Below are 17020 nucleotides of genomic sequence, written 5' to 3' on the forward strand. Positions count from 1 at the left end.
GAGTTAAACGACTTACCGAGAGTGAATACGCGAAATGGAAAGTTATTCCACTCTAATACTTCAATCACTTTGGAAATGGATTGTTGATATTTAAAATGAACTTTGAGACCTCATCTCTATTTCCTATTTTGAAGTCGAAACATATCTCAGAATAAAAACGTAGTTGAATGACACTAATTATACTCAACCAACTTCTGTAGAAGACATCAAAAGGAAAATTATTTTGGGCAATAAATACAAACTATGTGACAGGTTCTGTCTATTAAAAAAATAAGCAACCTTGTTAAAAAGATCTTAAATTTGATAACAAAATACGTGTTTATGTACTTTCAAGCAGATCTAAAACGTCATCTTGAAGTGGATGATTAAATAGTTGTTTTCCGTCAAGTGTCGGATGTGTAAGTGTCTGTACCTTGTCTTTTAAATCTTGAAGTGGAGATCTGTCAGAGCGGTTGTTATATTATTTTAATATGTTAAAAATATTAAAATATGTTAAAATATGTTAAAACAATAAACTGCATATACCTACAAAAATCAGTTTGTTTCAACATTAGTTGAGCTATTTTCACATAGAAAATTAATGAAAAGAAAAGTGTTAATCATTCAAAAAAATATTATTGTAAAACTAGATACAGCATATATATAAGCATATAGTATGCAGGGGTCCGTGGTTATTTTGTATGCTTTTCTCCTCCTACGCCACCGGACTGAAGTACAGGGAATAAAGTTGTGAACAAAAATAACCGGATAATGTGCCCCAGGGGTGGGGTGGGGTGGGGTATATAGCATTTTGAGGGCACGGTGGCTCAGTGGATACGGCCTTGGACTCATAATCTGAGAGCTTGCTCGACGTGCGTGGGTTCGAGTCCCGTCCCGCCACCGTGTTGTGTCCTTGGGCAAGGCGCTTTGCCTCGCTTGCCTCACCCCACCCAGGTGCAATGGGAAGCTGTTAGGGGGAGTCACAGTCGTTGTACTGATGAACCCTGCGCCATTTGTAGGCTGCAAACGTGGTTCCGATTATTCTAATGACGGCGGAATAAATGTAAAGCGCTTTGAGGCTGTTTACGGCATAAAGCGCTATATAAATATCTACATTTATTATTTTTATTTTATTTGTGAACAGGAAATGGAAGAAACAACAGGATAGTGGGGTATGTACTTCCTCAAGGGTCGGGATATATACTTTAAAAAATCCCCATCCAGTGCCAGCCCGCCAGTCAGGGATAGCATAGACTTCCCCGTCCACTTGCCCATTTTGCATACTCTGTACTGGCTATTACATTTAAGCATAAAACGCTGATTTGTATTAATGGTCGTGCGTCTTGAATTCGCCATCCAAAAAAGGTGGCGACGTTACGTTTTTCAAAAGTAAACTCCAATTAAATGATGATATCTCTGCCAAGCAATAAGTTATTATCATGCTTGTGGTCTCATTTTATTGCTAAATAAAATGCACTTTCAACCCTCTAAAAAGAAATTCTTCAGCCTTTGTAATACTGACACTGTGCTTCATAGAATTCAGAATGGGCAGGGTGGCGGAGGTGGGGGACGTGGTACACATAAACTCTATGGGATTGATAGTTTTAGTGCATAATCTGCTTCAGTAAAGGCTGTAAATTGGATTTGGACCCTATTTAGCATCTAAAATAGGCCTACTCATGACCTTACAGCTAAACAATTCTACTAATTGTTGTTAATCATTTGATTGGTTTAGTCTAGAAAATACAAACTTTTCCATACAAAACTACCCGTTTTCATATTAAACACTGTAGTAAGTAATGCGGATGTCTTCAAAATCTAAAAGTTAAAGGGAAATTTAATGAGGAATCTAAATATGGACTTATTTTTTTCTGTATGGGTTAGGGGTAAAATGTTTCAGTTCAAAATATGTCGAATTGTAAAAAATTCTAACATACTTTGGGACACCCTGTATTCCCAGATTACTAAACAGCTGTGATTTTGGTTTCTTCCAAAGTCAGTAGGCTCCCCCTATCCTCTAACCAAATGAATGTTGTTTACTTCCAGTTTATTACTGCTAGTTGGTAATAAGCAATGCATTAAGTATCCCATTTTTTTTATCTGAATCTTTTTTATTCCACCCTGTATAACTTGAAGGTCACCCTGTATAATGAGTTGAAAGGTATATATGTGAATTGCTTATGCCTTCAGCTTCCCAAAAATGTATACTTTTGCTAGTTTAGGGTTGATAATTGTGGAGATAATCTAACTAGAAACTCGATTGGTATAAACATTCATAATATTTGTGATGTAACGCTATTTAAAGGGTGGAGAGTTCAGTACACACGGCCTAATTTGTTTTCACATCTGATATTTTCAGTCACCATACTCCCTCTGTTTGTTAGCTTCTCAGGATTTTTTTATTCGGGCTTTCGCGATCAATAAACTGGTAGATTCCAAAATCAGAATTGTTTAGTATTGAAGTGAGCATAATCATGCAAGATACGTTGCATTTGATAACTTTTATTGTCACTAATATTGAAAGATAAAAAAACTTTTATTGTCACTAATCATCTAATTATATAAACTCTTTATGACCATTTTACTATTGAACACTTTAATTTTAACATGTTTAATAAACATCAGTATAATTTCTGAGTTCAACGGAATGCGTTCATCACGATTAAATAATTCTTTGCTTTTATGGGCCTCTTAAGGCGTGTTTTCTTTAACTTTTACATGCCCCTTCTCTTTTCCTTGCTTTTATGGGCCTCTTATCTTAAAGGAGTATTTCGTGATCCTAGCATCCTCCTTTTATGACATTTTTCAGTAGATATCCACGGAAAAAGCTTATTCCCAAAATTGCAGTTGATTCCGATTTTGCATTTGCGAGTTATGCATGAATAACGGTGCATACTATTACACTGCTCCATAGACAATGTGTTGTAATTTCGTTCTGGTATACCAGAACGAAATTCAAATTTCACAATATCTTTGCTAAACGAATTAATCTGCAAGAAATTTTTGTACATAAACATTATGTAGCCAGAGGTTTCCAGTGATACAAAAATCTCAATTTTTGGGGAGAAAAGTAGGGGGGGGGGGGTGAGGCTGTGGATCACGAAATGCCCTTTTAAGGTATGTTTTCTTTCATTTTACGGGTCCCCCAGGGCCCGGGGGTAACGCACCCTTCACCCCCCCTTGTCGACGGCACTGCATGCATACAAACATACACTGAAATAAACACAATTTACACACACTATATAATTAGTTTCTTTTTACATTCATTTAATGGCACCATAATATTAATACTTTTGTTTATATCCAATATTTACAAAACAATTCATAAATAAGGCACAATCTTATTATAAAACAAATATGCATCTGTTGTTTCAGCACACAAAATTTCAAAGACAAAGGATGTTTATATGGTCCATTTCAGTTGAAATCAAACCCCTATGGAAGGCATGACCTTAAAGCTATATTGTAACATTTGCTGAGGAGGAGGCCGTCAATATTTCTGGTAAGAATTCTGGTTCTTACACGATTGTATTGTACCCTGCAAATATCAAGACTTTAGGTGGCGTAGTTTTGTCAAAATCGGAGATTTTGAATAAACCGTCATAAGACGGTTTATTATTATGATGAAAATATTAGTCAAATATGGAAATGTTACAGTGTGGCTTTTATCTCCCACACAGGGTGCAAATTTCAAATGGTGACTCCATTTGAAATTTATACCCCCTGCATGGGAGATTAAAGTTAAGCCTTCCATAGGGGGTGTATGGATTTCAACCGGAATAGCCCATATCTATTGATTTTAATCTGTTAAGGCCAGTCGGAGGAGTGTCTGAGTTTAGTGGTATTTGTGCTCAAATATTGAAGAAGAAAAAAGCCCACACTCACAGAAAAAGTTATGGGTTCAATACGTGAGATCACAAGTCTCATTGTAATGCATTTTATTTTTCCCATGTGCATGATTTTTTCTGGAGAGGGGAAATAACCGAAAAATAGCGAAAACTTTATAGTTTTGGCATACTTTTTGTCATAACTCATTAACTGCAATACATATGGATATATAAATGTGATCAGTTGCTTCCTTGACTCCATTTCCTATAAAATCAATGTACTCCCTGCAGAAATAAACTGCATTATTCAAGCAAAATACTACTAAAACAGGACTCGCTTAACAATTTATTTGTAAAACAATCAGCACAATAAATAAGGCATCACTTCTTGAATCATGACCTATCTGACCTTATAACTATTCGAAAATCAAGATGTTCATAATGATGAGAAGGATGCTTTCTTTCAATTTGAGTCAAGTGTTGGCAAATGATGCAGCATTAACCAAGTTATGAAACTAAAACTGATGGAAGTAATAACCAAGTTATGAAACTAAAACCGATGGAAGGTGCAAATTCAAAAGTTGCAACCCAGTTGGTTGGCACACATCATGCATGTCATGAGCTTTCACTTTCTGTCTACATGGTCATTTACTGTAGCAAGCCCCATTGGCACTCACCATTATGGAACATGTTGAATAAGGTTATTATCATGTGCACATTGCATGGCGTAGCCAAGGGGGGGGGGGGCAAGGGGGGCTTGCCCCCTCTTTCCTCCCTGTTTAATCAAGATTTTAGGCCTTTTTTGTACTTTTTAGTCCATTTTTGACCATTTTTGTTCAAGTTTGCCTCCCTTGAAAGTTGACTTGTCCCCCCCACCCCCTTGTCCACCCTCTGAAAAAGTGCTGGCTATGCCACTGTGTATGCACAGACCAATTGGGTGCAACTTTCTAATGTGTACCTTCGATCAGTTTTAGTTTCACTAATACATGTATATCGAATTGAATAAGAACATCCTTGCGGTCATTGTGGCCACCTTGATTTTTTAAATTAAATCTTATTTTGGTTGCAAGGTCATAATTCATAATTTATGAACTGCTACCTTATTTATTGTGCTCATTGTATTTTAAAATATTTCCATCAAACTTTTATAATTTGATGTGTAGGTCCTTTCACAACAGCTCACAACACACTGGTTGTAACTGTCTCCATAGAGATTCATGAATAAAACTTACTACTTTCAGTGTTGACAAATTCTCATTTTTTAATCACAATTGAAAATAAATCTGATTTTCTTGTTACTTTCATCATTTCAAGGAATGTATATTATGGTAATGCAAATCATTCCACAGCACACTTCATTACTGGCTATCAAACGTTGGAAAAAATTGCTTTACAAAATATAAAAGTATTTTACCAAAACAAAAGCACACCTATGTATAAACATCACAGCACACACTAAAATGTACAAAAATATAGTACAAAACAACACACATATGTAGTACTGATGTAATATCGCTTCCATTTTGTTTTTTCTTTTCTTCTATTTTCAGAAATGGGACAACTTGCTCATATCAAAAAAGCACACCTGTACTCTCTAAATCTGTAAATGCTTTTCTACATGTACCATTGCTTTTTCCTGTTGCATGCAAATCTTCTAGAACTGGCTAAGTTCCGTCTGTTTTATAAGTCTGCAGCTCATTAAATAATAATGTTCCACAAAAGGGCTGTCAATCAGATTTAAGCTCATCAATAGGGCTTCCCAATTATATTGAACTTTCAATGAGACTTTCAAAATAATTTACACAATAATGGGCCATTCCATTTAAAATCCAAACCACCCCTGTGGAAGATTTAACTAAAGTCTTCCAAAGAGGGAGTATGAGTTTTGAATAGAATAGACAATTGGGTAACTTCATTTGAAATACTCACTCCAGGTGTGAAAAAATATAGGTAAAGCCATAATACAGAAGGAGTATGGGTTTCAAAATGTTTAACCTTGACTAGTTACATTTGAAAAACCAACTCCCCCTGTGGAAGATATTTCCAAAATCTTCCACAGGGGTAGTGTGGATTTTAAATGGAATAGCCCAATTTATACTTAACCTGAATTTATACTCAACAAAGGCAACAAAGGATCAATTGGCATATACCATTGAGAAAGGCAACAGACTGGATTGCCGAAACTGCATGGAAAACGCTATTTTTTTCTTGGAATTTTTACTATGAAAACTTTGAAATCTGCACAAAATGCTCTTTATTCACTTCCATTTTCAAAGTGTCGTCCTGATCGATCGATAACCATGCTTTTACAAACAAAGTGATGTTGCTTTTCTGAGTTAATCAATTCAACTCCAGAGCGATGTCCTTTGTCACCTGCATTGCCCACCAACTAAAACTATTATCTTGCAAATTAATCTACTTCTCTTGATCATCAACTTTTGGAATCAATGGATGTTCTATAAATGACATATTTAGGGATTTGCAAAGTTAAGGTTCCGAAAAATGGGACAAATAAAAAAGACACAAATTCTTGAGGAATTAAGTTATTTGGCAGTATTTATCTGCAACTTCATTATTTCAGAGTCATTGAATCCTTGACATATAAACTGTGTGCAGATCGCTATTCGCCTTAATGTATAAACTGTGTGCATATCAGTATTCATCTTACGTCTTGGTTGTACATCCAAGCTGCATGAAGCTCCGCCAATAATCATGATAATAATACGATCGGAGAGCTAATACACTTGAAGGCACTGGAATGAAATAGCTATTTTCTTTGTTTTACCTCATTTGTTTGGCTGGAAATTAAAAGGGGGCAATGTGATACATTTAAATAGGAATCTATTTTTTATGCAATTCATACATTATTGTGTTATAAGTAATTAGACATTATATAGGCAAGGCATGACGCACATATGTCATTACCCAGGCTAATTGCTTTGTTTCACTACATGCGTTTACATAGCTTCAATTAAGGTTTAAGTAATTAGGCATTGTGTAGGCAAAGCATTACCGTACGAACTTGTGTCATCACCCACGCTAATTGTTGCCAATTGTTTTGGTTGTCGCTTTCTTTCATTGTATGCATGGACATAGCTTCAACAAAGGTTTAATTAATTAGGCATCATAAAGTCAAGGCAAGTCCATGAATAAGAACTCAGGTACAAGTGCTGATTCCGGGATATGATCCTGACTAACGATCACGACTAATAAAGTGGAGGTCCATTGTTTAGTTTCATTGCATGCATGGACAATGGACATAGCTTCAACAAAGGTTTAATTAATTAGGCCATCATAAAGTCAAGGCAATTCCATGAAAAAGAACCTATGTACAAGCGCCAATTCCTGGATACGATCCTGACTAAATAATAAAGTGGAAGTCTATGGAGTCACCTTTAGGACTCTTGTTGGTGGTCAAGGGCAGAGGCCTGAAGCAAGTCAGAGGGACTTGCTTCAGGATATCAAGCTGACCTTTTCTGCTTTGAAACATGACAGTCCATCTCCACTCATATGCACTGGTTGCCCGTCAGAGAGCATTCAAGTTAAAATATCTGTCTGTATGTCTACAAATGCTTTCATATTGAGGGACTGCAGTATCTGAGTAATGACATAATCATGAAACAGAAGCCCTCCACCGGACTAAAATCATCCTGCAAATGACCCTTCGCTTCTTGTCATTCATTATGCCAAAAAAACACATTTGGGGAAATTATTCGCATGCTAAAATCTTATTATTATCCATATTAATGTTCTTGCTTTGCATGAAGGGTGATAGCTTTATAGCTGCCTTGAAAACTCACATTCTATTTCAAACCAATAGTCTCTGCTGTATTATAATTTGCACACATATGGTGAGGCAAAACCTGTCATGATTTTCACACATATCATAGGGCAAGGGCATTACTGTCCTCCAAAGCTGTCTTGAAGAAAAAACAGACTGTTTCAAACTGACAGTCTCTGCTCTGTTGTAATTTTCACATATGGGACAAAGGACGATCCTGCCCTCTACAGCTACCTTGCAAACTCACTTCCTATACAGAGTCTCTGCTCTCTGAAATAGCCATACCCTAACCCTTACCCTACAGGCAAGGGTGTACCTGCTTGCTACAGCTGCATTGGTAAATCATTCTTCCCTAATCAGCAAATAGTTGCTACTCTGTTTTTAGGCTTCATTTATGAGGCGATGGTGTCTGCGCCCTCTGTAGCTGCGTTGACAGACCGCGTACTTTATCTGACCAGTAATCGCTGCTCTGTTGTTACTTCCTCCTGAGTCTCTGCTTTGTTGAAATAGTCATACCTTAACCCTAACCCTATAGGGTAAGGGTGTATCTACTCTCTACAGCTGCATTGATAAACCATTCTTCCCTCATCAGGAAATAGTTGCTACTCTGTTTTTAGGCTTCATTTATGAGGCGATGGCATCTACGTCCTCTGTAACTGTGTCGACAGATTGCATACTTTATCTGACCAGTAGTCGCTGATCCTGCCTTCTAAAACTGCCTTGAAAACTTACTTGCTACTGAGTCTCTGTTGTAATCACCATAATAGGGAAATGGTGTTTCTGCTTGCTACAGCTGCATTGGTATCAATCTTCCCTCAGCAAATAGTTGCTGTTCCATTTTTAGGCTTCATTTATGAGGCGATGGTGTCTGCGCCCTCTGTAGCTGCGTTGACAGACCGCGTACTTTATCAGACCAGTAATCGCTGCTCTGTTGTAACTGCACAGATAGTTCCCCTACCCTCTGTATCCAGTATGCCTTGTCAAGAGCATTGGGATCAGACACCCCTGCCTCTGCTGCGGCACCATTGATGGCTGTACGCATCTGTCAAAGAGCAAAGAATTTGGACATATCGTTATCCTGTAAAATAAAATAAGTTTGTCAACATTTGAATATCAAATATCATGTGAGTTACTGCAAAATTTGATGTTACTTAAGGGCTGTACAAGAAAAAGCTATTAAGTGACAATTCTTTGAAGAAAATAAATTAAACTGGAATTCAGATTTTTGACATTTTAGAAAAGATAAAAATAATATTTTTTCTTTGAAAAGTATTGTTACCGGACTAAAAAAACCCTTTTGGTTGCTAGGTTACTGCAAACAAACAAATTTATCATGCCTAACAGTGCTTGATATAAGGTGGGCTCTCGGGCCCGCTGATACGTTACCCTGCGGGCCTGTGAAATTTTGTCATCAAAGCCAGCAAGATGGACTCAGTCCATGGCAGCACCTGTTTGTGAGTCTGCATGAAGTCTCATAAAGCGTCAAATGTGGATCAGTGTAACATTCAAATTTTATCATTTTCGGATGAGGGCCCATAAATTTCAATCTTGAGGGTCTGAATTGAATGGCCCTCATACATGTTGGCTTATGTCATCAAGCACCAAAGCCTAAACTTTACCCATACAGACTGCATGTACCCAATGATCATATGGATCAATGGCAAGAAAGCAAAGCAGTACAGTCCAAGGTGGCAATGGATATTTTCCTGACATTCCATCATGTATAATTACAGGGTATGACATACTCTATCCACAAGGTTGAATGTAAGCAAGTGAGTAACCACATGACATTGGAACATGTATGAACATAGGAAGATCGCCAATTCACCGTATAAGTGATGATGTAACAGGATTAACTAACATACAGTCAGTCTGCTCTGAAGTACAAAGTACCGACGCGAACACACACATTGTGCCGACTTTGAAGTCACGCATACCTGCAGCAGAGATGCAGTACTGCGCGCTGTATACGCACACGTTGTCACTTTGTACTGCAGAGTGGACAAACTGTAGCAATAGGTTTAAAGAACTTTTGAATATATCGCACTGCACAAGTACGTTTATGTGATACCTCTGCATTGAACCATAGATGTCAATGAAAAGGGACAAACACCTGGATCTTAATTCTATAGAATATTCATATCCTGCTGATCACTAGCACCTGTAAGATTAGTATCTTTGAAAAGAGCAGTATTGTATTCAATCTATGATTACAGACGTACACATCAGGTTATGAGTGCAACCTGATTTATTTAAACCTACTGCTATAGTAGTTAATCCTATTACATCATCACTTCTACAGTGAATAGAAGTACATTACCCCAAGGAATGGGATATAGGGAAAATGCACTTTGATGTATACTTACAGGATCACTAGGTAGTGACTGTGATAAGCCTCTATCCCGGAACATCCCATGTGATGAATCTGATAAACCAGCAGTAGACTCATAATGCGATGTATGCCTGGATGTGATGCCGTTGTGTAATGACTGATGATTATGACGTGGTGTGTGACCCTATGGGTGAATAACATGAAATGTGATGGATGTGATAACATGCGATTGGAGTAATGCTAGTTTCATACTTTCCTGCCCCTTGCCACTCTATGACAATTTTGCTTCACTGGGCAGTCACCAGAAATGCTAGCGTTGACCAGTGGCAAGCCAATATATCGATCACTCCACCGCTTTGCCCCAAGCGGCAGATTGCTAGGAGTTGAATTAAAATCAACTCTGGAGCAATGCCACTCTGATGTATGAGAAAAGGATACAATTTTTGGCTGTGCAGAACGGCAACATTGGCTTTCAGAGTCATTGTGCTGCTGCTCAGCGACGTGTCATTCTGCTTGTAGAAAAGTGCAAGCAGCATGATGAAGTGTCACGCTGCTCAGCGGCAGAAAGTATGAAACAAGCATAACTTCCAACAAGAGCATTTTAAAAGTTCACTCTATATGTAGGCCCATTTCATGACAATCTCCTCTCACTTGGAGTACCAGGGTATTCAATACCTTATTCCAATTGAAATCCATATACCCCCTATAGAAGACATGACCTTAATCTCCTGCTCATTCAGGTAACCCCATTTAAAATTCACACTCCCTGTGTGGAGGATTAAGGTCATGTCTTCCATAGGGGGTGTATGGATTTCAATTGGAATAGACCCTTATTCCAGAGATATCCCTTTCCACACCATACATTGAAGTGACCACAGGTGACTGATATGATGATGCAAACTTTTGCATTAGACCGCCCAAGAGCTTTTGCTATGTATTCACATAATCAAAGTTATGGTCTAATTTCTAATGGCATAGTTCAGTAATCTTCCACAGGACAAACTTTGGACCCCAAGAATGAGTTTTTTTTAAGGGGTACTACACCCCTGTGGTAAATTTAGACTATTTTTGCATTTTCTCAAAAATAATAACACACTGGTAACAAAAGTTATGTATATTATTGGGGCAAGGAATCCAATTACTACACTGAAATTTCAGTGACTCAAGACAAGTGGTTTAGTATATATCATGGGAAATGAAGTACATCCTAGCGGTACCTTATTTCTTATCATAAATTACTAACCGCTTGTTTTGGGTCACTGCAATTTCAGTGTAGTAATTGGATTCCTTGCCCCTATAATATACATAACTTTTGTTACCAGTGTGTTATTAGTTTTTGAGAAAAATGCAAAAATAGACACAAAAAGGTAATTCTATGAGTGTATAAGCATACTGATATAATATATTAAGAGCAAGAGTTCTGTGATGATTTAGATCACAGTGGTTCTTATTTATATTAGTCATTATCATATCTGGGTTCAGTTCCACAAATATTTGAGACACTAGGATTTTTGATTTCTTATACTTGGCTAATAATTTTAACAAATATCTTGGAAGGAGCAAACTAATTGGGCTATTCCATTTTAAATCCATACTACCCCTGTGGAAGATTGTGGAAATATCTTCCACAGGGGAATATGAATTTCAAATGGAATGAATACATTAGGCAGCTGCATTTGAAATGCACCCTCCCTCTGTGGAAGAGTCACATTGAATCTTTCTTAGAGGGTGTATGAAATTCAAATGGAGCTGCCTAATGTGTTCATTCCATTTGAAATTCATACTCCCTCTGTGGGATATATTTCCAAAATCTTCCACAGGGGTAGTGTGGATTTTAAATAGAATAGCGCAACAAGAATATAATATTATCCTGATTTGCAAATTCAATACGATTTTAAATAGAATAGCGCAACAAGAATATAATATTATCCTGATTTGCAAATTCAATACCAACCTGTCTTTGTATGTTGCCTATTGTTTCTGACCTGGAGTTTTCAAGTTGGATATCTAGCCTATGTCTAGCAGCCCTCTCCCTCTCAACCTCTCCTTTCAGTTTAACATTTTCTCTATTGACTGCCTTGAGTTGCTCATTTAATTGCTGGATTGAGTCTACATTATTTTTCAGATGTCCATGCAAATCTTCAATGGCAGACATCTTTTCTGAGATTTCCTTTTCTTGGTCAGTTCTGTATAAATATAATTGAACAGAGTCATGTTTATTATGTATGGAATAAAGAAGTTAACATTTTCTTACAGATTGTAAACCCCATGGGCACTACCTGCCGATCTAACATTGCCTCTGATTGGTCAATTACATGATATCTACATCTTAATCACCAATCAGAATGGAGCTTTGCAAATAATTCTCCCCTAATTTTTTGTGTGGTGAAATTATTCTAACAATGTTGCTGATTGGTCCAATTGATAGTGAAAACTTCTTTTTGACCAAAAGGCAGGTAGTTCTCATGGGGTTAAAGTACCATTCAATCCAGTAGGCTAATTTAGGTGTGGCCATTTTGCACTTCTATTTTGGTATGTGTGATAACAACATTTTGATTGCCCACTTTATCATTCATGAAATGTTATTTTAAAAATATTTCAGACAAAGAAGTAACAATCGATAGTTCTGGCTGATACAAAACCTGTTTAGGCTAATACAAAAGCTGTTTTGGCTAATACAAAACCTGTTTAGGCTCATACCAAACCTGGTTAGGATAATACAAAACCAGGATAGGCTTATACAAAACCTGTTTAGGCTGATACATGTTTAGGCTGATACGAAACCTGTTTAGGCTAATACAAAAGCTGTTTTGGCAAATACAAGACCTGTTTAGGCTCATACAAAACCTGGTTAGGATAATACAAAACCAGGTTAGGCTAATACAAAACCTGTTTAGGCTAATAAAAAACCTGGTTAGGCTAATACAAAACTTGTTTAGGTCAATACAAAACCTGTTTAGGCTAATATAAAACCTGTTTAGGCTAACACAAAACCTGTTTAGGCCAATACAAAACCTGTTTAGGCTAATACAAAACTTGTTTAAGCTAATACAAAACCTGCTTAGGCTAATACAAAACCTGCTTAGGCTAATCACAATATTTCACATTCGCACATTCCTGACTCATTATTTCCTGCCAATTTACTAAGCTGTTTTGAGCCATGTGACATTTTAGAGTTGAAAAGAGTGAAATAAATCAATCTTAAATGGGAGGAAATATTAACAAGTTGTATTTCATCAGTTTCAAGTGAAAGAATACATCTTAGTGTTCATAAGTATCAAGAAATCTCAAATTAATTGCTTAATTCAAGTGCTAATTTAGTGCTATTCATCCATACTGTTTACAAACAAGCAGCCATCTGTCAAAGTCTCAAAATTCACAGGTATTACAATCAATAACACACTAATGAAACATCATAACAAAGATTAAAAATGATTAATTAACCCCACCCTAGCAGAAATTCTATACAACAAGAAGTGTATTAAAAGTGTATCAAATTGTATTAAAACTATATCAAATAGCAATTTGATACAGTCCAATACACTTTAAGTTTAAATCTACTTTGCCAATTTGATACAGTTTTGATATACGAGGGGTGTAGGCCCCTCTATTGAAAATGTATCAACTGAAAATATAGGGTATCAAAACTGTATCAAATACCACCTAACTGTATCAAAAATGTATTTGAACTTATATTTTGCACTGTTTTTGAGTGTATGTAAAGTGTATCAAATTGAACTGAGTTCATTTTTGGTGGCTAGACGTATATCAAATATGTATCAAATTGGACTTGGTCAAATTTTGGCTGCATGACTCTTTAGTTTATGTAAAGTGTATCATATTTTAGGTGGCTTGGGGTATATCAAAAGTGTATCAAATTCTGGCTGCCTACAGTGTATCAAAAGTGTATTATATAAATTGGACTTGGTTCATTTTGGGTGGTTAGAGGTATATCAAAAGTGCATCAAATTGTTAATATTTTATATATAGTAAAATATGGTAATTAAGTAACTAATTTGACTAATTTATGCGTATCAAGCAAAATACCTTGTGAACAGATTATCTGGAGATCCGTGGGGTACAGTGACGTAACTTGGTGGGTAGTAGGGGCCAGAGGTTCTCAACTTGATTAGATTTTCAGCGCAAAATATGGTAATTAAGTACCTAATTTGCATAATTTATGCGTATCAAGCAAAATACCTTGTGAACAGATATCTGGAGGTCATATAGGGTACACCCAACTTATTGTTGACTTACTCATGTTCTTCTAGTCTGTTTTTCAGTTGATGTAACAAGGCTTGTTGATGAGAGGAGTGACTCTGTAATGCTTTGTACCTCTCTCCTGCTATCCTCAACTCCTCATTCTCAAGTTTCAGTTTATTAACCATCGTTTGTAATGATTCGCTGTTCTCTAACATTTGACTGGGAATAAAAGAAAAGAAGAATAAATTGGTATCCGCAATAGCTGCCCTATAGACATTTGATCATTTCTGCATTTTATACTGTACATAGTCTGAGACCAGGTATAATAATAATAGTCTCAGACATAATCTACAAATATGACACCTGGCAGCTGTGGCAGATAAGGTCTTCTTGCACTTAACCTAGAGTCCGAAGTTTTCCGTTTTACGGAAAACGGAAGAAAATCACGGAATCGGAGGTACAACACGGAAAATGACATTTTTTTATGATGTGACAAAAATTGTCAAAAGATAATAGAAATAAGTGTCAAAAACAATCATGAGTTGTGTATGTCAATTTTATGATAAAAATACTGTTTAATAATACCGAAATAAAGGTATATTACCAAGGCATGACCCCTATATCCCTTCAAACTTCGTAATAGTCGGCCTATTATCTTGAGAATATTCCAATCAGACAATATTGATCGCGATATTGAACACTTTATTGTGATATTAATATCATTGTTTATACATTTTAAGCTTTATTCATGACACGGATTTACAAATTTTACAACACGGATTACAACACGGAAAATGGATTTTAGAAAACGGTAAACTTCGGACTCTAACTTAATCCTTGGTATAAGTCATTTCACATAGAAGTACCATAGCATTGCTTTGTGCACATCAAAGCAGCCAATCAGAAAAGCAGTTAGAAAAGTATGCAGAGTGCATTGATTGTGTATAATGGCACTCTGTGTACTACGCGCAGTGCTTTCGCACATGTTCGCATTGCATAGCATTGATTGATGCATTTATATTTGGTTTTATATATTTTCCAAAATTTTTAGTGATAATTTTGTAATAAAAACAGCAAAAATCACAAGCTTTTTTTTTTCCTTGTGTATGAAATAGGTTAATAAATGCGTATTACTTGTTGCTCGAGAATTTGTACAAAATAATGCACTTGTACTGAGATGTTGATTCGTCTAATGCATGAGCCCCAATAAGACACATCAACATCTCAGTACGTGTGCATTATTTTGTAACAATTTCACTACCAATTAAGTGATTCAAATTTATTAACCTATTATTACAGACAATATCAAAATCACTCCACTTTCTCACACAAATGTGTGCACAAAATCTGTTGGTACACTTGATGTGCTTAGGATATAGGCAAACTGAATTATTTTTGACAAGTGTGGAAATCACATACTTTTTGTGGTTGTCAATTTCTAAAACGCACTTGATCACACTCCCCACTTCTGAGCAATGCTGATATAGACATACATAATGCGTAGTCCATGCCAACTCACAAATGGGTATAGACCGTACCGCAAGGATTTTTCTTCTTTTTGGTATGTAGCAAGATATCTGAAGAGTCCGAAGTTGAGGCTACTAAAGGTATGCAATGATCATTATCAAGCATGCAGAAGTGTCTCTGCCCTTCTATGAGCTTGCTGACCAATGGTTCATTACCATAACCACCATTGCCTTTTGATTTATCGCAATATGAAAAAAGGAGTGTTTCAGCACAAAATGTCTAAAATCATGAAAGTCAATATTTAGGAGTCTGAACTTTAGAACTATGCACCTATAACTTTGAGTGTAGATATCAATATTACAACAGACTTTCCATAGCTACAATTTTAACAAAGATATGAGGCCTCAAAAACATGCAAAACAAAACAAAAATTCACCTGGACACTACTTCAGGAAGCAAGAATATAATTTATTTATTGTCCAATTTTGGGAGTTGATATACTAAGTACTTACTGTGCATAATAGTGAAAAACTTATCTGAATTTAGTAAACAGATGCATATGATCAGTAGGGTTGTAGAACATAATATTTCTTATTTTGCTTGTCAAACCCAGAAATATTACTCACGGCTTGAGCTTGAGGATCCACTTCTAAAACCAACCTTCAACCCCGGGAGTGAGAGTGCATCCAACCTCCGCGGGAAACGCAGTGGACCAGATCACAACAAACACTTGTGATGAAGCCATTAGCCAAGATGGCAAAAGCTCAAGCAGTGAGTAATATTTCTGGGTTTGACAAGCAAAATAAGAAATATTATCTGAATTTATTTTACAACACTAAACTAAAATACTCACTCTTTCTCAACAGTCATTTTCCTAATCACCTGGCTCTGTTCACGTATCTTGGCTCCTAGTTTCTCATTGGCTTGTTTTTGTTCCTGTACCCAGGTATTAACATTACTGACTACCAGTTCACTTTCTTGATGTAGTTTCTCCCCATTAGTCCTGGCCTCGTTCAGCGATGTTCGTAACCTGTCTCGTTCGTTAGCTGCATCCTGGTATTTCTGCTGTATGTCCGCTAAACCTCGGTGAAGCTGATCGTTCTGACAAAAGAAAAGATTTATGATGATAATATGTGACATGATCTGGTCCATGGGGGCCAAAGGAGGCATTTTTGAAAATTGAGTTACTATGATTATTACATTATACTTATAATAGGCTATCATGTACTGAAAACACCAAAGGCCTAGCATACTTGGTTCTAAAGTTATGAAGGTTTTTGCTGTCTATTTTCTTATGTATTTTATTGTTTTTTACTCCATATTTTTACCTTTATCTCAGTTTCAAATTTGCCGCCTTTGGCCCCCATGGACCAGATCGTGTCACATATACAAATATGGCAGAAAAGTTCATTGGGGCTGGTGAGGGACTAG

The 17020-nt window shown here is 36.5% G+C and overlaps 1 protein-coding gene across 1 annotated transcript in view; it reads right to left on the reverse strand.

Annotated features, from left to right (window-relative positions):
- Positions 1-8241: 8241 nt before the first annotated feature.
- LOC140172662 (uncharacterized) overlaps positions 8242-17020 on the reverse strand; it is a 162602-nt gene continuing 153823 nt past the window's right edge. Inside the window, exons 41-45 of the mRNA XM_072195794.1 lie at positions 16443-16690; positions 14177-14341; positions 11874-12105; positions 9954-10103; positions 8242-8629 (exon numbers count right to left, since the gene is read on the reverse strand). Coding sequence (XP_072051895.1) covers positions 8435-8629; positions 9954-10103; positions 11874-12105; positions 14177-14341; positions 16443-16690 — 990 coding nt within the window. The 3' untranslated portion in view covers positions 8242-8434. The remainder of the gene's footprint in view (positions 8630-9953; positions 10104-11873; positions 12106-14176; positions 14342-16442; positions 16691-17020) is intronic.

This window comes from Amphiura filiformis, chromosome 16, assembly GCF_039555335.1.
Source record: "Amphiura filiformis chromosome 16, Afil_fr2py, whole genome shotgun sequence".
Lineage (NCBI taxonomy): Eukaryota > Metazoa > Echinodermata > Ophiuroidea > Amphilepidida > Amphiuridae > Amphiura > Amphiura filiformis.